General features: G+C 36.2%; 1 protein-coding gene across 3 annotated transcripts; it reads right to left on the minus strand.

The window, feature by feature from the left end:
* Positions 1–10,920: 10,920 nt before the first annotated feature.
* LOC102584095 (non-lysosomal glucosylceramidase) lies at positions 10,921–20,224 on the minus strand. 3 transcript variants are annotated; one of them, XM_015311392.1, is made up of 20 exons: positions 20,057–20,224; positions 19,658–19,725; positions 18,760–18,864; positions 18,479–18,535; positions 18,304–18,374; positions 17,811–17,910; positions 17,457–17,527; positions 17,259–17,344; positions 17,062–17,168; positions 16,911–16,964; positions 16,742–16,797; positions 16,585–16,623; positions 16,340–16,484; positions 15,987–16,168; positions 15,837–15,904; positions 15,523–15,595; positions 15,368–15,429; positions 14,368–15,295; positions 13,866–14,156; positions 10,921–11,350 (listed from the first exon to the last, which is right to left on the minus strand). In XM_015311392.1, exons 2-20 carry the CDS (start codon positions 19,718–19,720, stop codon positions 11,062–11,064), a joined length of 2,847 nt encoding a protein of 948 aa, XP_015166878.1. In that variant the 5' UTR covers positions 19,721–19,725; positions 20,057–20,224; the 3' UTR covers positions 10,921–11,061. The 3 variants fall into 3 exon arrangements, with proteins under 3 accessions (XP_015166878.1, XP_015166879.1, XP_015166880.1); XM_015311393.1 differs by having other exon boundaries at positions 19,658–19,804; XM_015311394.1 differs by lacking the exon at positions 20,057–20,224 and having other exon boundaries at positions 17,062–17,165; positions 19,658–20,029.
* Between the last annotated feature and the right edge of the window lie 492 nt (positions 20,225–20,716).

The following is a 20,716-nucleotide window of genomic DNA, read 5'->3' on the forward strand; positions in this document are numbered from 1 at the left end:
CTAATCTGGACACCGTCCTAGTTCCACCAGAGACTGAGCCTGAGTCGGACCCCACGACACCGGTTGATAATACGGTGTTCGATGCTCTATTCGAGAATAAGATACCACCTCATTCTTCTTCCCATCATGTTGGGAACCCCCCCCCCCCCATCCAGTCGGGCTTTTGATGATACTGAGGCTAGGAGAGTTAGCAAGAGGGAGCGCCAATAGACTGAGGCGGCTCGGAGGGCATTTATCATTGATGAGGAGTTGCGGCAATACAGGATTAGAGAGGTTGGTGTTGGTGCCTCTAGCAGTGTGAGCACCACTGATGGTGCGGGAATAGTAGATGTTAGCACTACTGAGGGTGACCCAATTATTGATCCAGCGGGCTTTGGGAAACCAGACCCACTCGATTGTTGATAGGTCTTCAGTGCTATGCGCCACATGTTTGCTTCACCCGATCCTTTATTCTTTAATTTTTGTGCATTGGGGACAATTGCACGCTATTTTGTTAGGGGTGAGGCAAATGGATTGTGAGTGATAGGGTGAAATCTGAGTAACCCAACTTATAATCCTCTCTTGGGGTTTTCTTGCCTGTGTTCTTTTCCCCCAAGAGACTGTTTTTAATTTATGTTGAACCGGCATGTGCTAGGATTGTATGTGTAGAAGCATGAGAAAGAATAAAGCATGATGGAATGATTAAGAAAGAAAAATGATACATGTCCAAAATCTGTGATATGTGCTGAAATATGTAGGCTAGAATGAGTTGAATGTGTTGGCTCTGAGTACGACATGATAAAGAACCAATTTGATCTCATGACTTAAGCTAAAACTTGAACTGGCTAATCTAATAATGTGATGATGAAACAATATGCCAATAGTGTGTGAGGAAAATTTATTGTTCAGACAGTTTGTGCCAATCTAGAACTTGCCCCGTTGGTCCTGCTAAGATGATCTAGCCTAGAAGTTGGGAAGTGATCATAGTCCCTTGTTCAAATTAGTCCACATATGCCTAAAAGAATCCAACCAAATGAAATCAATGTTCCCTTTGATCTAAATATTTGAGCCTAAAATTGACCATTTATTTTGATTCACCTAACTCACTTTCCCTAAAATAAGTGTTTTGGCCCCGGTCCCTCCTTGGACATGTGCACCTTGACTTAGGTCAAAAGCCTAAGTTGAGGGTGGCTTATGTTAAAACTGACCTCAATCTTGGCCCTGGTCCGACATTGGATAACGTGCACCTCAACTAATGGAAAATTCATAAGTTGGGGGTGGCTATGAAAGAGGAAACCGAAAGAAAAATGGATATTGTCACGACCCGAGAGCACCCCCTAGTCGTAACATGGCGTACTCAACCCCGAAGGGGGTCTTATACAAGCCTCATAGCATTCATTCTTTGCATAGGTATTAGAAATAGTACGGAATTAAAACATTTTATTTAACAACCATACAATCTAAAGACATTCATTTAAAATGCAAGCGGAAGTCTATATCTCACATGGCCATCTTACACACAATCTTTAACAATATAGGGACACAACCCTTTACATAAAAAGAAAGAAACTTCTTGAAAGACCCTCATCCTCGAACTATGAGGACATACCACTTGATTCTTGGAAGAATAGCAATCCAAGCACTTCAATCTAGGTAGAAGCAATCACTTGCCGAAACCTACACTTTGTAGTAAAAACATAGAAGAATGGGTTAGCACACAAAAATGTACTAAGTATGATGACCATGCAAAACATGTTTTAAAAGGGGACATTTTGGTTAGAAACCATGCATGATGCCACTTTTTAGAAATATCATGAACAATAGTATAAGAGACAAAAAAAATACAATATAATAATCATACAAGTCATAACATCACATTTGAATAATATCAACAAGTAAGCCATTGCCTTCACCTTAGACCTTCACCTCAAGTAACCCTCATGCAATACCTTGTGCAATGTATGGATAGAGTCCCATACCACCATCCACACCAAGGTACCACATTAAGGTCTCCAAAAGTGAACTTACCATTCAACCTTTCCATTTTTCAGTGACACTCATACACAAGAGACCTAAACCTTTAACAAGTTATTTCATCACATATGGATCGTCACCTAATACAACCCCTAAGTCATAGTTGTGCAATGTGCAAGTAGCATCCCATACTACTACTCACACTAAGTACTCCTTTGAAGTAATCATAGACAAGGCACATTCAAATACAATAAGTCACAACAAGGAAGTAACTCACATACAATCCAAGTATAGCATGCATCATTACATTAGACATTCGAATCAACATAATTTAATAGCTTCATTTAAAGGGCTTTCATATAATAGTCATTAAGACTTAGAGAACTCACTATAGCCCTCTTGAAGCCTACTCATGCTATGTATGGATAGCATCTCATACTACTACCCACACTTCATAGAACTCCTCAAGAAACTATAATGCACATCTCACATGATGGGAATAAGCGTTTAACCGACATAGACCATGAGAGCTAGATCATGGAATCCGGTGATATGTAACTCCACACTGTAGAATGTGGTCAACTTGCCTATGGAAGACCGGTATTTAGTTTAAGTGGATCCACTAGCTATCCTATGTGGGCACATAGTTAAGGGACACAGAGATTACTACCAGATACCCCGCCTCAACTCACGTCAGGGCATCCATCTCAAGAGATTGCTACTAGAAACCACGCCTCAACTCACGTGAGAGCTTCCATCTCATTAAATATCCTCTCGGTGCTTAGCCTACATTCCCATAGAGTACTTTACCATTCAACACATTAAGGAATAAGAGATTGTTACTAGACACCCTGCCTCAACTCACGTTTGGGTATCCATCTCAACCCAACATTCATTCATTTGATAGCTCATAGATTCAAATATGAGAATAGTCTTTCATCTAAGAATCCCATTATCGTTCATTAGTGTAAGATCAAGAATATCCTTTCAATCAACACATCGTTATCATTCATTAGAGTACAATTGAGAATAGCTTTTCAATAAGTACTTCATCATTAACATTATCATTGAACCTCATTCATTATTCATTAAGTGTGCTAATAGAGAAACAACCTCCAATCCTAACATAAATAACTTCTAGACATGATCATCATTCATTCATTTAAAACACACTTATGCATCATATCACATTCATATGTACAACATCATGATAATACTTCAATTACTCACACTATGCCTTCAAGGCCATGATCACAATATACATAGGAAGTAAACACCTCCACCTTTCAAGTGGATCAACAATTCAATCACAATTCTAATACATCAAGTAATTAGGCCAAACTTGCCCTTTCAAGTCTACGATCACAAATCCTCAATTCACCAACAATTCACAATAATTAGGCATAGATGATGATACAATTCAAAAATCTAAATCAATCTAAGCATAAATCCACCATCATTCATTCATAATCAACAGACCCACTTCATAAGTCACAATTTAGAAATTCAGAGAAATCATGGGTTCATAGAGTAAAATCATCTTAAATCATCAATTAAACATCAATATAATCATAGTTTATCATTTGAAAACGTTGATGCAAGAACCCATGAGATTGAGTAAAACTTAGGGTTTTTTTTTCATGAACTTGAAATCACTTTGAAACTTCTTTGAAATTGACTCTAGGGTGAAAGCTAACCCTAGATTAAGGATCACCATACCTTGCTATTGATTCCCCATGAAGATTGAAGAAGAAATACCTTGAAATCCCCAACCCTAGCTTGAACTTGACCTTGATCTCCAATGGAGTTTCTAGAGAGAACTTTTCAGGAGGGAAGGGTTTGATTTTTGGGGTGAAATCCAAATGAGTGTTTTAATGTTTTAATACTCTTAAAATACCTTTAAACACTTAGAATAACCATCCACATACTAATTGGGATGAGGGGTGAATTTACCAATTCACCCCTCACTTGGTCGTGCCACTTAACAGATTACAGGTGTCATTCACGACCACCCAATCCACGAACCGTGGATGAGTTGACAGCTCCATGTTGTCCCTCCATGGTACGTGCATGTGGCCTGTTTTGGGGGCCCTTGACCTACGGAGGCCATCCATGGGGTGTGGATGGACCTACGGGGCATGGACCCCTTCGTAGGTCACCCTTTTTTGGCCAACTTTCAAGTTTTAAGGGGTCTTGGGGGGTTAGACTTAGGGTCCTCCTCAAGGACCCCTAGGGTGGTGCAAAGGGAGTTGTACCTTGACGTTTAACCCCTAAACCCTTCAACCATGACTCAGGACAACAATAAACACCATAAAGACTCAAGACAACCACAAACGCACATAGGTTAGGCTCTAGTTTCACTAGTTTGTTTTTAGGGTCGTTACATGTATGAAATGAGTTTTGTGTTGAAAAGAGAGAAAAAAAAGATAGAAGAGGATGTGACTTTGTGCCAGAGAAGTAAAAAGATGATAAATAAAAGTGCTTAAAAATAAAGAAAAATAAAGTGAAAGAAAAAGAAGAAAGTGAAAAATAATAGCTATAAAGTCAAAAGTCACATCCATGGTGAAAAGAGTCGAGGGAAAGAAAGTAAAAAGGAAGGATGTCAAAAATAGGTCGAAAAGATGGAAAAAGCCAATGTAATGTCAAGGAGGGCAGAAAGTCACTAAAAAGTACCCAAATGTACCACACCTGACTCTGAGCCTACGTTACAAGCTAAGAAAGTCCTATAGTGATCCTAGCAACTAGTTTGGAGAGTCTAAGTAGTGAAAATAAAGGAAAGCCTATGACATTGAGCACTAACTGTACTTAAAGTTACTTCTGAGCGTGAGTGTTGAATGAATCCTAGTACTTAAAATCATATTCATTGTGTGAAAAAGGGATTTCGTTTGAAGTAAAGGCACTAGGTACATTGTCGGAGAGTTGGTACCTTGGTGATAGTGAAAAAGTGTATGTTGTGTGTCTATTGGTCGATCTTTGTCATATCTTGATCCGCATGAGTTAGCTTGTTGATTCTATGGGAAAAGATTTGCACTCGAAAAGGGAATCGGGATAGAAAGACATGTGTTGTTTGTGTTTGAATGTCTGCTTCTATATAAGTGTCGTTTAGAGTCTTAGTGTGTCGCTTGAGGAAAAACAACAAATTTAAGTTGAGGGTGTTGAAATACCGTGAGTTTACGGTATTTTTAATACATTTCACTTAAGAGTTGTGTGTGTCTAGGGCCATTTTGTATTAGAACCAATGTTTATTGTGCTAATATTGCAGGAAATAGGTTTGGACAAGGTTGAGAGAAATACAGTTGAAATTCTGCAGAAGTTGCCACCCACGAAAGTGACCTACGGACCGTAGGTCCAGTCACGGTCCGTTAGTGGGTAGGTGTGGACTGATCTTCAGGGAAATCTGACCAAGTGTGGAGCTACGGAAGAGAGTGACGAATTGTAGGTCGACCTACGGGCCGTCCTACAGGTCCTTCGAGTGCAACTGGAAGTTGAAGCTCCTGTACCTGATTGAAAAGTCCAAGTATGGAGCCATAGAAGAGGACCCACGGTCCGTTCTACAGGTCCATCGATTGCAACTGGAAGTTGAAGGTTCCAAAACTTCTGAGAATTTTTCTAAGTATTGAGCAACGGAAGGGACCTACAGACCGTAGGTCAGTATTGTCGATTGAAGCCATGTCCAGAAAAGTTTATTTCCTTATTTCGTTTCCTTTTTGTTTAGGACATGTTTTTCTATAAATAAGGTATGTAAACCTCATTTTTGGGGGTTAGACATTATTGTTAACTTTTAGTTCTTGGTATTTTCTTGGGAATTAACTTGCAAATTCTAGCAATTTGATTTCCTAATTTCGATTTATAAAGATTCTTGCTTTGAATTTCAATTGGAGATTACAGGTTTCTTCTACTCATTACGTAAGTTCATGAATTCTTCTTCTAAAAATATGAATTGTGTTCTTGCTAGCATGGGTAACTAAATCCACAACTAGGGTTGTGGGAACCATGAGTGATTAACAAAGTATGAATAGTAACTAAGTAATTCTTGAATAGTGTTGTTGCATGCATTGATAATTCTTTTGTTTAAAAGTCTTTTTAACGATGGCCAACGTTAGAACTCGCCTTATTGCTACTTGCCGGACCAAGGAGGTAGTTAATAAGAAAAGAATTTTCAACAGAGATTTAGTGTGACACTATCTAATAGTCTAATGTCAATTGGTGCAAGGGTGAAAACTAAGTCATACATTGATGTGATGTCTAATCTAAGGTAAAGGTAAGGGTTAGTAAATTATACACACGTAGCCGGACCAAGGTGCGGGGTGAAATTCTCTATTTGGCGGACCAAGCACTTAGGAATACATAACTTACCACTTTGCATATGATACACTAGGAAATGCTTACTATTACTAGGATTACCACGTTATGAGCTTATAGGGAACACATACACCATAGTTTCTTTCTCTCATTAATAACAACTAAAGTTCAAATCTTGCTCACTTGCTCTCTAAAAAACAATCAGTTATTTGTTACACAACCCCCCCCCCCCATTTACTTACTTGTCTCGGAAATACGTTGACTAAATGAATATAATTGTAAGTTAAAGTTAAGTCTAAACCATATTCCTCGTGGGATCGACCCCAACCTACAAGTTGGGTTCTTTACTTGATAACGATCGCTTATACTTCTTTAGGGAGGTGTAATTTGACCATATCACCCATAGTTTTCAATATTTCATTCACCTGGGAGCCACCAAGATGTATCAGGACTTGCAGAAGGTCTATTGTTGGAATGGGATGAAGAAAGAGATTGTGGAATTTAAGGTTAAGTATCCTAATTGTCAACAAGTGAAGGTTGAGCATCAAAAGTTGGGAGGTTTATCCCAAGATATTAGTATTACTACTTGGAAGTGTGAGGATTTGAATATGGACTTTATTGTTGGTTTACCCCCACACTCGGTGACAATATGACTCCATTTGGGTTATAGTATGAAGAAGTCATCTAATTTCATTCTCGTCAAGGTTTCCTACTCGGTGGAAGACTATGATAAGTTGTACTTGAGGGAAATGGTTAGGTTGTATGGAGTGACCCTATCCATCATCTCCGGTCATGGTACACAATTCACTTCTCAATTTTGAAAGTCTTCCCAAAAGGGCCTGGTACTCGTGTTAAGCTTAGTACAATTTTTCATCCTCAAACTGATGGGCAAGAAACACGTGCTATTAAAACTTTGGAATACATGTTGAAAGGTTGTGTGATTGACTTCAAGGGTAATTGGGATGCTCATTTCCCTTGATTGAGTTTGCTTACAATAATAGCTACCATTCGAGAATTTGTATGACTCCGTTTGAGGCTCTTTATGGTAGGAGTGTAGATCTCCTATTGGTTGGTTCGAAGTTGTGAGAATGCTTTGATAGGTCCCAAATTAGTATATGAGGTAATGGAGAAAGTTTGGCATTTAGAGAAAGGTTTAAAACGGCTCAAAATTGATAAAAGTCCTATGTCGATGTTAGAAGGAGGGATCCTGTATTTAATGTAGATGATTGGTTTTATATAAAAATTTCACCCGTGAAAGGTGTGATGAGATTTGGGAAGAAAGGGATGCTTAGTCCCCGTTATGTGGGCCCATGTAAAATTTTGAGGCGTATTGGTAAAGTTACTTATGAACTTGATTTGTCTAATGACTTAGCATCGGTGCATCTGGTTTTTCATGTCTCTTTGTTGAAGAAATGTGTTGGTGATCCGACATCTATAGTACCGTTGGAGAGCCTTGGTATAAAGGAAAGTCTTTCTTAGAAAGAGGTTCCGGTTGAGATTTTAGACCGACAAGTCAAGAAGTTGATAAATAAGGAAGTTGTGTTCATAAAGGTCTTATGGAGGAATCACAGGGTTGAGGGTGCTACTTGGGAGGGCGAGACTAATATGATGTCTCGTTATCCCATCTCTTTCCCTACGATCATACTCTAGCTTGAGGTATTTAGCTTCGCATGGTTCATCCTTATTGGTTTTATGTGTCTTAGTTGTTCTCATGTTTCCTCATGCATACATACTCATGAAAACTTAATTTTGGGAAAATGAGGTAACTTGATTGATTTCTTCAAGATTATGATAATTTGAGTGTGATTTGCATGAATGCCTTATGAAATGATGTTTAGAATATATTTGGGCTTGGAGTTGATGTTCCTCTGGGATATTGTGCATTGTGATGAAGTTGCATTCCTGTTGGACCGTTAGATCTTCTTCCCTACCCTCCATATGATTTCTTGAGTTCCATTCGAGGAAGAATGTTACCAATGTGGAGATATTGTAATACCTCAAACTTAGACAAAAAGGAAAATATTTTTTTTGGCTTGCAGGCTATGTCTATGGTTCTTATTTATAGACCGTAGAAGCTTCTACGAGGCCTAGATGGCAACTGTAGGAAGGGGGAAAATATTTTTTCTAAAATCAAGTCCCTGTACCCTTTGTACGGCTCATTAGGAAGGTCCGTCATTTCATGTAGGAGTTGTAGATAGGTTCCGTAGGTGAGTCCCAGACTTAGTGAAATTCTAAGGGTCAAAATGGGTTTCTACGGTTAGTTCCTATGGACCGTAGGAAGACCTACGAGCCGTAGAAACATTCCGTCAAAAGATGGGTAAAATTATGGTCCAGTACTTGATCAACGGTTGACCAGTACAGACCATAGGTCGAGTCTGACAGTTATTTTAAAGGGCTTTTGGGTCTTTTTCCTAATCATTTCAAATCAAAATTATATCGTTTCGCTTTCTACCCTAAGCACTATATAAAGTTTTTAAGCCTCAAATTACCCACTTTCAATTTCATTCTCCTAAAGTCCCTAAAACTAACCCAAGTCATCCTCCCAAATTCTCTCAAGGCTAAGGGAGAAGAAGAGCTAGGGTTCCATTCAAGTCTTCAATCCTCCAGTATTCTTGGGGATAAAGGATCAAGGTATGTGGGTATTCACTCATGGAGTCCTTTCCTCCATGGGGTCCATAAGTTTTCAAAAAAAAAAATTATAGAAAAAGGTTTGAAAACCATCATATCCTGGAATTTGAAATTATATCTTTAATTTATTTGGAGAGTTAATGTTTTTGAAAAAAGTAAACTTCTGTAATGAGTAAATTGATTTTGGAATTCTATAAATTAATAGGAGTAAAACGGTAAACTCATTATGTCAAATATTATTTTCTTAATAAGTGTGTCAAATAAAAAATGAATGAGTAAATGGTAACAGAGGGAGTAACAAGAGTTATAAAATTATTATGAGCTAATACTATGAAGAATAATCAAAACAAGTTCTTGAGAGATTCTTAATCTCTGATTCTGGAAATAATCTTTTCCAACTTTCATTAGCTAATGTTGTGTCATGTCTAACTTATTCTATCGACCTCCTCTTTTCTTTTTTTTTGGTTTCTCACCCGGTGTCCTATACCCACATTGGATCTCGACTAGATTCGAATTCACGCCGGGAAGTCTCACATTGGGGGTAAAGCGCTCCCCCTAACAAAGGTGACTCTGCACCCAAGGAGGCTCGAATTCGAGACCTCTTGATTAAGGATGAAGGAGTACTTACCACTCCACCACAATCCTTGTTGGTGACCCCTTCTCTTATTTTCTTTCATATCATCTCTCTCCTCCCTTTTTTCATTTTTTTCATATTACAACTACCTATTTCTCTATCATTTGTTTTCTTTTACTAAGGAGTACTTTCTTTTTCTTTACACTCTATTAAAGCTATGACTACATCAAAAATGATTTTTAATGACAGTTAACTAATGACAATAGCTTAATTGCTGCTAAATATGTATTTTTAGCGTCAATTAGCACTCTTTGTATATGTCCCTAAAGTTTTTAGCGATATTGGATCTAATGACACTTAATTAATGCTGATAAAGACTTTATCCCTCTTTATTAATGTGTCTATTTATTACCGCAAAAAAATTGTTTTTGTTGTAGTGTATTCTTCACGTTGAACTCACACAAATTTGTCAATTTTGAAGGTGACAATGGTAGTGATGTAATTGATTACGACTGTTGAAATTTGTGATAGTTATTTGCGATTTTTGTTTTGTGACAATGATGATGGTGTGTTCTGACAGCAGGTTTGATAGCGAGTGGTGAACTCTAATGATTATTTTGATTTTAGTAATGAAATATATGGATTTTGTGTTGGTGGTTTTGTAGTGGCTTTGAATTTTGATGATGTATAGTGAAGAAAAAATAATTGGGTGACAAGAAAAAAATTATTTTTGAAATCTAACATAGCATTTGATGTGACAATGACATGATGCAATGCAAGTGTAAAACATTTTCTATCATGTTACACTTAAAATAAGCCACGAAAAAATTCAAATATATTGTTGAATTTTAAAAAAAAACCCATATGTTATCCGTTAAAAGTTTGATTCATTTATATCCGTTTGAGAAAAGAGCCATTATTTTTTAACTTCAGTTTTGCAAAACTATTTTTTACATGTGACCAATTATAATTTGGCCATGTCATTAATTCTAAAATCAATTGTGGAGTTAAAATAAATACCACCTGTGTTAAAAAAAAATGGAAATCAGTCCCAAAAATTTGAAAACCTGCTTTGATTCGTGTTTTTGTTGTCGTTTTGGCACTAGATCTTTGTTAACTAGTGTTGTTTTGAGTCTATGTTCAAAATTTCAAGTGATTTGGAGTTGTGTAGCTTGAAGAAATTTCAAGTGTGTCTTGTTAAGTTAGGTTGAATTCGAGCTCAAAAGATATTGAATTTTGGTATCTAGTTTGGAGGGAAGCTACTCTTGAAATTTGAGTTGATTTTGTGAAGAATTAAATTAGTTGAAAATTTGAGAGTTCTTGATGTTCTTCACGTGTTCTTGGTGTTCTTAAGAAGAAAAAAAAACAAAAACATTACATTTGATCCAAAACACCAAATGAAAAGTGTTAAAAGTTGTTTGGGGTCTTGTAAAGGTAAAAAAATGGTTTTGCAAAACCGGAGATAAATATAATAGCATGGATGAACCTGTAATGATATAGACAGGCCAAACTTTTAACGGATGACATAACGAGTCTTTTCTCAAAGTTGGATGACATATTTGAGTCTTTTCACAAATAATTGGGAAAGGAAATGATGTTTTGAGTCAAATTGAGAATTTGTTACAAAGAAACTGATGCAACGACTGAATGTAACTTGTAGAAGCTTGTTGTTTTGGTAACTTGAGAAGGCGAGCAACCTCTTGAAATCCTGCATCCTGTTTTACATAGGAAGAATTCTCACTTAGACTACTACTCATCTGCTTCATCTCCTGGTTGTGAAGCTTTGGTTTTGATAGAGCCCATTGCATTGCCCAAATCGCCAACGGCCTCATATAACACAGTGATCTATAGTGAGCATATGTGTTCCACCCTTCCGGCGTTTGGAAACCAAACCTGCACATACACATGAACAATAACTTAAATTATGGATACGCTAGATATCATCATACGAATATTCTGAACGTAGCATAGGGATATTGGTTGGCACTACTAACAACACTTCCAAGACAACGCCTGTTGGTCGTAGTACTTTGTGGATGAGTGGAGGTTTTCTATGGGTTAATGTCAAGTCTTTGTCTTATAGCATTTATCTACAATATTGTTCTCAGGTCTAAGGCTTCAGATACTCAAACAACACTGGAGATACAACACAAACTCATCATCGAAGGCTTTCATTTACTATCTTCGTTATATTTATCCCGTTTTTACTTTACCATTATCAAGATATGTAACTACTAATTACCAATAACAAGTTAAGCTAAGACACATGTCCTTGACCTCATATAATTCAATTGTACCCTTTTTTGGGTAAACATATAGCAAACAAAGGCATCTAGTAAGCAGTGGCGGATCTATGAAGGGCTGTGGGGGTGCCACGCCACCCCCAAACTTCGACAGAAACTCTATATATACATAGGTATATATATATAATATTTATATAAATATAAAGCGTGTCATCAACAGAACAAAATTAGTTTGTGGTGCCACGGTAGGAGGGCAACTTTAGAAGGCTGATGTTGCGGGTTTGAATCCCATTTGTACCTATTTTTTTGAGAAATTTGTTGCATATGTTTTTTAAGAAAAAAAAAGGCTCCAACCACGTTTTTTTAAGGAAAAACAGCTGGCACAATTTTAATTTTTATTTTTATAATTGTTATTGACTTAAATTTACATTATTACTCTTTTGACTTTTGACTTTTGACTTTTCTTTTATTTGATTAAATACTCAATAAAAGTGTAATATCTTATTATTTATATTTTATTGATTGATTTATGATATATATCGAAAAGACGAATAATTCAATCAAATATAAAATTAATTTAATCGATAAGTCTATTTGGCACCCACGGACTCTAAATCTTGGATCCGCCACTGCTAGTAAGGCTCCTTAAATGGTGATGCTCAATGATATATATGATCAATCTATAACTACTAACTTGATGAATGAATGATGATGCTTGATATATGTTGCTATACAAGGATGTCGGTTTTGGGACATTGAATTCCACCATTGAGAAGAAGGATGCGGAGAGTTGTTGATAATCTAACAACTAGTTACCGGATCATATCCTCTTGCATAGTCCAATCTTTAGCGAAATGAGGCCAGTAATTGAGAGGAGATAACCAGCTACAATTACAAAGAAAAAATACAACAAACCTTTTCTATCCTCTTCTCTGGTCATGATATCAGGGCAGTTATAAGTTATATGGATCATGATTTGCGAACTTCGACGGAAACTCTATATATACATAGGTATATATATATAATATTTATATAAATATAAAGCGTGTCATCAACAGAACAAAATTAGTTTGTGGTGCCACGGTAGGAGGGCAACTTTAGAAGGCTGATGTTGCGGGTTTGAATCCCATTTGTACCTATTTTTTTGAGAAATTTGTTGCATATGTTTTTTAAGAAAAAAAAAGGCTCCAACCACGTTTTTTTAAGGAAAAACAGCTGGCACAATTTTAATTTTTATTTTTATAATTGTTATTGACTTAAATTTACATTATTACTCTTTTGACTTTTGACTTTTGACTTTTCTTTTATTTGATTAAATACTCAATAAAAGTGTAATATCTTATTATTTATATTTTATTGATTGATTTATGATATATATCGAAAAGACGAATAATTCAATCAAATATAAAATTAATTTAATCGATAAGTCTATTTGGCACCCACGGACTCTAAATCTTGGATCCGCCACTGCTAGTAAGGCTCCTTAAATGGTGATGCTCAATGATATATATGATCAATCTATAACTACTAACTTGATGAATGAATGATGATGCTTGATATATGTTGCTATACAAGGATGTCGGTTTTGGGACATTGAATTCCACCATTGAGAAGAAGGATGCGGAGAGTTGTTGATAATCTAACAACTAGTTACCGGATCATATCCTCTTGCATAGTCCAATCTTTAGCGAAATGAGGCCAGTAATTGAGAGGAGATAACCAGCTACAATTACAAAGAAAAAATACAACAAACCTTTTCTATCCTCTTCTCTGGTCATGATATCAGGGCAGTTATAAGTTATATGGATCATGATTTGGCAACATCAAAAAGTTAACTTCCTCTCCCTTAACGACCGAGATATATAACACAATAGGCAAACAAAGCTCTTGCTAATGTCTTGCCAAAGCAAACCATCAATGACATAATTAAATGGCCGCAATCTTTAGCATCCAGATTATCAATTTGTTCTTTATGTTAGTAGTTTTCTAACTGAATGGCTAAATAGATTTTTTGTTCAAACATTAGCTCTCAGAAAGCCTCATCTTATCTGGACCCCGAGCCTCACCAGTATTTTTAGTTAAATGAGAACCTCTCCAGCCTCAAAAATGATAACTTCTAAGCAAAAGAGAGGAATTTCCAAAAACAAAAAAGAAGAAAAACTTACCCAAGACCTTTATCTGACCAAGCTGTCGAGTGTATTCCACTTGCAGTTTGAAATGCTATGTCCACCAAGCCCTCTTGTATCATATTAGCAGCAAGAGAATACGTAACTCCTGTCCATATTTCTCTCGACTGCAGAGCTGACATATCAGGTTTTCCACTTGGTAGCATCCCATTTACAGCCCCACACATCCCTCCCTTGTGCTTTAACACATTGAAATCATAGATTTTCTTCAGAGCTGTTCTTATCTTCTCTTCATCAGCAATAGGTGAAAGACCACTCGCTCTAGCATACCTATGAAATTGCAACCAAATGAGTATAAGAAAAAAAAGTAACGAGCAACAGATTCAATGGCACAAGTTCCAATTTATCATCAATACTGACTCTATCAACCATATGAAAAGCGCAACATATTTGTACGTGTTCTTTTCTCTAAATTCAGAAATAGTTCTTCAGTTTAGAGCCTCTAGTTCCTCTTTCCCAGTAAGATGAAGAAATAACTCACCATTGACCAGCCAACTGATCAGCATGAATTGAAGAACTTGATCTTCGACCACTATTATCATAATTAAAGTAAGAACCATTCCATAACTTCTCATATACAGACTTTGCCTTCTGAAACTTAGCCCAAAGGTAATCAGCAGCTGCAGCATCACCGACCTCATGAGCCATTGCCGAGGCAGCTTGTACAGCTGCTACCCAGAGCCCTCCACTATATGTGCTCACACCACTAACAGTCCATGCATCGTACGTTTGATCAGGGAACCCTTCATTTTCTATCATGCCATCTCCATCCTTATCAAACTGATCCATATATGCTATAGCTATGTATACCGATGGCCAAACAGCTTTTCCAAAAAATTTATCACCGGTAGCAACAAAATCCCTATAAACTTGAAGGACAAATTTCGAATTTAAGTCCTTCCATCTATCTGTGTTGAAGAAATTGTATGCATTAACTTCAAACCATGGATCGTTAAGTCCAATATCATGAGGGACAGCTCCAAGAACCTTTCTGGAGACCCATGTTCCATCACTCATAATTTTCATTTTAGATGGATCATGCATCATTACCGCCATTGCACAGTCTCTTTGGATGCTCAGCTCAAGTTTTGGGAAGAGCATTAATAGCGCATATGATGCATAAAAATGGACATCATACGTATTAAACATGTGATATTCAATTCCTTCAAGATAAAGAAACTGGCCAATGTTCTCCTCTCCGTCTTGAAGTAGATAAGTACCAAAAGCACAGTTTGAAGTCACCGGAGTCTGAAGTTGGTTAACAGTAGATTTCATCCTAGAAAGTAATCCCATATAAGTCTCATTTTTTTCGTCCAACTTTAACGTTTCCTCAGAATCTGATTTTGTCTTTTCAAGGGAAAACGCTCTCTCCCTGATGGTTCCAAAGTTTTGAATTGGTAAGGACCCATCTGTGACATTAAAACGTGGCCTTAATCAGACACAATAACACAAAATTCCAACAGATTTTCCTTTCCCATTACCTGTCCAAATTGTGCCACCAGCATTAAGATAATAGAGCTCATTGAAAAGAGTGATGCGGTACCTGAGGCAAATGATTAGCACTTCAGAAAATTATTTAGAAACTTCAGTGATCTGTATATACCCTAAGGAAAAAGCTTGTAAATCTATATATCACCATTCTGGCAGACTTGTGTCTTCAAGTATTGGTTTCTGCCACTTGTCAATCTCATGCTCCCAATTGTTATGTTCTAATTTAAAGACAGACGGTCGATAAAATTAGGATGATTATAAAACATAGACTGTTTGCAGATCACAAGTCATTCAGGGCCATGCCTGTCAAATTGAGTTTTGTTGTTTTATTATAACTTTAATGAGTAAATTAGTTGAGTAGGTTCTCCCAGCTGTTAAAGAATGCCAAAACATAAATACTACACCAATACTGGAAAGGCCAAAATACATGCATTACTATTTCATAAATGATATTATTACCTAGGAGGGCATCATGGGCAATACTTGCTGCACCGTCACCTTGAACACCATAGAATTTTGTATATCGTCTGAGACAACATTAAATGTCCAAAAGTTTTAGCAATGAATAATTTAAATGTAATATTCTAGAAACAAGAGCTGTTTTATGACCTGTGGTAAGTCTTGCCTCCGGGAAATCTTATTTCTGGACAGTCCCACGCAAGTGAAAAAGTTACTGTCCGGACAGCACCAGATGAAACTTTAACAGATGCTGCTAAAGCAGCTCCAATAGATGATCCTTTTACTGAAGTTACCAAGGTCTTAGCATCCTTAAGATGATCAAATGAACCGTGCTGCAAAATGAAAAAATTGAAAAGAAATTAGGAATAAAGAATAAGACATAAGGTTAATACTCATTCATTATAATCATTTAGAATTAGGAAAAAGGTCTTGAAAGGAACTAAGAAGTTGGAATTTAAAAGTTATATGTGATGCTGTTGCTTATATGCATGAACCAAACTGACCTCCTCAATTTCCCTCCACATGTCCTTTGCTGTCATAATCTCAGACTCTCCAGAAATCGAAAAGCATGGACATTCTGAGACATGGACATCAGGAGTTTCTTGGGCTGCAATGGAAAAGGTTACTGGAGGGAGTCCATCTGAAGTGCTGAATGGAAAATACAATTGTATTAGAAAAACAGAACTATCAAGCCATGGGGAAAAACAAATGTTGCTATAGACTAGAGGGCGTTTTACACAAAACATACTTATGATGAAGGAGGATGCTATGCACACTATCTTCCATCCTACAAAGAGCCAATGCATATTGGTCAAATGAATCATCCAATACAATTAGCAACCAAACCAAACTGATTCCGTCAGACGCTCAATGTTAATTGAAGTTGAAGTAGGAAATGTTCTTACAAAATCTTTTTATTAACATGTCCACCAGAGAACTCTGATATACCACCCACTGAATTCTGAAGATAAGATAGTAAACATGCTGAAATAAGTTACACAGAAAATTCATGAAAAACATTCATTTGAAACAATAAGGAATGCTTCTACTAGAAACAAAAAAATTTCGACATACAGCCCATGTGAAAAGTAATGTCACATCAGCATCAGTCTTCCCTGAGTTAGAAAGCTGCATAAATTTGCATGAGTAAGATTTAACATATAAGAAAGTCAAGACAAGTCAAGATATTAGTATAATGTCTTCTACACACTTAAAACTACTGTACCGTAAATGTGAATACAGTGACTGGGAAGCTGCTGTCCTTGTAATTATGTGGAATAAATGGTGAAAGCTGACGACAAACAATGCTAAGTTCAGGATCTGGAACACCTGCTTGATGAATGATTTAACTTATCATTTTATTAGTTTTGAATTAGATAAGAGTTTTAGACTTTTGACGTTTGATTTATCAGCACATGATACCATCATATACAGTCCACGCTCTTGGGTATAAAGCATGATATGTGCAGTTCTCCCCATCTAGCTTCCATTTCCATGATTCATCCGTTCTGTATCACTAGCTAATTCAGTATCATTTTATAATGTTTTTAGAGCACTAGAATTCAACTGGAGCCTTTGTGTCTCGATTGATGCTCTACACCAGTTAAGCTGGCTACTTACTTGAGCTCTTCGGGACCTCTGGAGCACAGCACGGTTGAAAACTTTTCTTGATCAGGGCGAGCAATGAATATCTGTTGAAGGAGAAATACAAAACTATTAAATGACTTCCCACAAAAATGACATTTTCCTTATTACAGGAACTTGTCGTTACTTCTTCAGACCTTTAGGATTGCCTACTTATCAACAACTATTTTTGCATTAATGAGTCATATGTTAAGAAAGCGTAGACCACTTTGGAGTTTCTGATTATGCATTTATAACATTGTAGTAGCACGGCAATAAGGTTCTGTTGCTGGCTAATTAGAAATGTAAGAAACAAAGAATAAAAAAGCTAATATTAAATGAATTACTTACTGAAAACTGGTTTGCTAGAATAGGTGTGTCTTCACATTTTCTGGGGAATAATTGAAAGCGTTGAAATTCACCTCTCAAACTTCTTCCAATACTTCCTGCACTGCAGATTGATGATTCTATTACTAAGGTCATAACCTAAGCAGTAACAATCAAGCGTAAAGTTCAATGTAATTATATACCAATTCAATTATCCATCAATGGAAAACAAAGTCGCATTTGCTTTTCCAATTCTATATTTAGATAATAAATCGTAAATACTTCCATTTGCACTTTTTGTAGGCTGTTAGTGGTCAAGAACCTTAATACTTGATGAAGTTATTTACTATGAAACTGAAACTCCGTCGACTAACCTTAATCAGAATGAGTGTTGCAGACTGTATTACACAGTTCATTATTTTTCAATTTGATGATTTCTACTCTTAAGCTACAAAAACCGTTTTCATCGACTCCCCATACTTCCCAACTGACTGACACAAACAATAGGAAAACTCACCCAATACCACCTAATGGAACGCCATGATAACATGAGAGAAGACGCTTGTTGTACGGATCCATGATTGAGGGCTGAAAAAGTAAATTGGAGGACAATGGTGAGGATAAGTACACCATTCATATGGTCTGCCAAGTAATGAAACATTAGAATATGGGAAATATGTATCACACATTACCGTTCCTTTTGCAGCTTCTTCATGTATATGCCTCCACAACCTTAGACCAAGTGGAAGCTATCCACAAAAAATAAAACGACAATTACCTTACTTGAGAAGAGATTATATTAAGAAAAAGATTGTCTTATGCAACAAAATTATGGCAAACTTTTCTGTTTCACCTACCTAGAGTAGCACAAATATATGCGTAAGAATATAATGTTGAAGATTTCTAATGCAGCTAAAAGCACAACAAGAACAAAGTATGGGAAAAATGGAAATGTTTTCTGAGTGAATACTACCATGTGCAAAATTTCTCGAATGCTAGGAGCAAAAGATGTAGGGGTACTTGCTGAAGAATTTAACTTCCGCTGCCATGTGAGTAAAGGAGGTTTTCCAGGATGAACCTATATGCAAAAGGATGCAATAGCATAAGTTTTCAAAGGAATCTGTTAGGACCGACAATAATTAGGTGTAATATGGAAGCTAACAAAGCAAACCTCGATAGACCACGAATTTACATTTCATATTCAAGCTGGCAGATTCCACCACAAAACAAACTCGGCATATTGTATACAAATGTTATTTGGAAAGGTTTCCTACTAGGATAGCCAACATAACTACAACATTTCCTATCATTTCAACATCATGAATTCACTAAGCACCATTAACGTGGTTCGGTCAATCGACCTACGTCCACAAAGGAGATGAGCAATCCACTATAAATATGAGTACATGGAGGTTCACACAATTGATAACGTATCAAACTTGTGTCCCACAAATTCTCCCCCTAACCAAAACTCTCAAAGCTCCTATGACTACATTGTGAATGTTGATTAAGTTGAGAGGAACAAGCATCTATATATAAAGTCCTAAATATTTTCCTACAAGAAAAAGACTAGTCACTCCAAAACCTTTTTCTAAAAGGAAAACCTATTTATGGTAAGAAATTCATGACAAATAATATCCAACAAATCTCTCCTTTGACCTGAATTTCTGACAAAACAAATTCGTGCACCTTCTTCACATAATCTTCAACGGCTTGCATCAACAACCCATATAAAAGAAGTAGAGACACTAGTAGTAGTAGTATAACAATTTCTATGTTAGCCAACTTTGATAATTAGGGGAGACAAAAAGAAATATTATTTGATCAAAGTTGTGGCAATTGGTTGTATATAATTTTAGCAAACATCTCACCTTATGCAACAATGAATCAGAACAAGGTGGTCGTTCTTCCTCGTCAACTCCATTTTCAAACATCTTGTCTAAAAAAGAGTGAATGGAACTTGTAGTATTAGCTTGCTTTTCATTTCGATGCTAAACACAGCCAAATGATTGGAAGAGCTAAAAAAGAGATTGGAGAAATGTGAAAACACCTTTATTATCAACCTATTGTTGGTATTAGCTCTAGTTTGGCCAAAAATTGGTTAAGAAATAGACTAGTTGTTTGATTAGAAAACTTAAATGAGCAACACTTTTTCTTCCAAATTAAACATATTATATACTACTCTTCCATGAATATGATTCATCTAAAAACTAATTTGTTTTTCAGAAATTAAAGCAGCAAATCAAATCAATGATGGTGGACAAACCAACCTGGACCACAAGAACTTCAATTCCCAACTTATTTAATAGTTCAACATCATCATCATCATCATCATCTTCAATAAGTAATGGGGTTGGTGGAGAGATTGCATCCAATAATATTCCTTGAATTAATAAATGTTAACAATTCAAAGGTAGCAAAAGGCTAATTTTCGTTACCGGGCCTATTACCAGACAACTTGTCCAAATTGCCTACCACATCAGTTCCATCATTTTATGTGGCATAGTTTGGCTCGGCACGGAGTTATAAAAAGAAAAGAAGACTTTTAAAATTTGTGGTCCAAAATAAATAATAGAAATTTGTGTGGATATTTTATAGTTAAATTGTTAGAGTATTTAATATAGAAATGTGTCATTTTTTTTTAACAGACTAAAAAGGAAAGTAAGTCACATAAATTGGACAGAGGAAGTAATAATAATAATAATAATAATAATAATAATCTATATATAATAGGAGAGGTGAAAACGCGTAGGTGTCAACACTAAAAAACAAAATTTATGAATTATTAAAATTAAAATTGCAAACACTAAAAAAAAATAACTGAAAAATACAAAATATCTAATTTCTACTGTTTCTTTAATATTTTTACGGTTTTTTAAAATTCAGATTTTAACGGTAGCTAACAACATTATACTCTTCCTAAAAAAATG

Source organism: Solanum tuberosum, unplaced genomic scaffold, assembly GCF_000226075.1.
Source record: "Solanum tuberosum cultivar DM 1-3 516 R44 unplaced genomic scaffold, SolTub_3.0 scf00153, whole genome shotgun sequence".
Taxonomy (NCBI): Eukaryota; Viridiplantae; Streptophyta; class Magnoliopsida; order Solanales; family Solanaceae; genus Solanum; species Solanum tuberosum.

Bases quoted from the DNA above. Each gene is read 5' to 3' on its own strand.
- LOC102584095 (XM_015311392.1), bottom strand. From the start codon at position 19,720: ATGTTTGAAAATGGAGTTGACGAGGAAGAACGACCACCTTGTTCTGAT. The intron at 18,375-18,478 runs GTAATGTGTGAT...TTACTTTTTCAG, and splicing joins AAGAAGCTGCAAAAGGAACG to CCCTCAATCATGGATCCGTA. The intron at 17,345-17,456 runs GTAAGTAGCCAG...CTAGTGATACAG, and splicing joins AGAGGTCCCGAAGAGCTCAA to AACGGATGAATCATGGAAAT.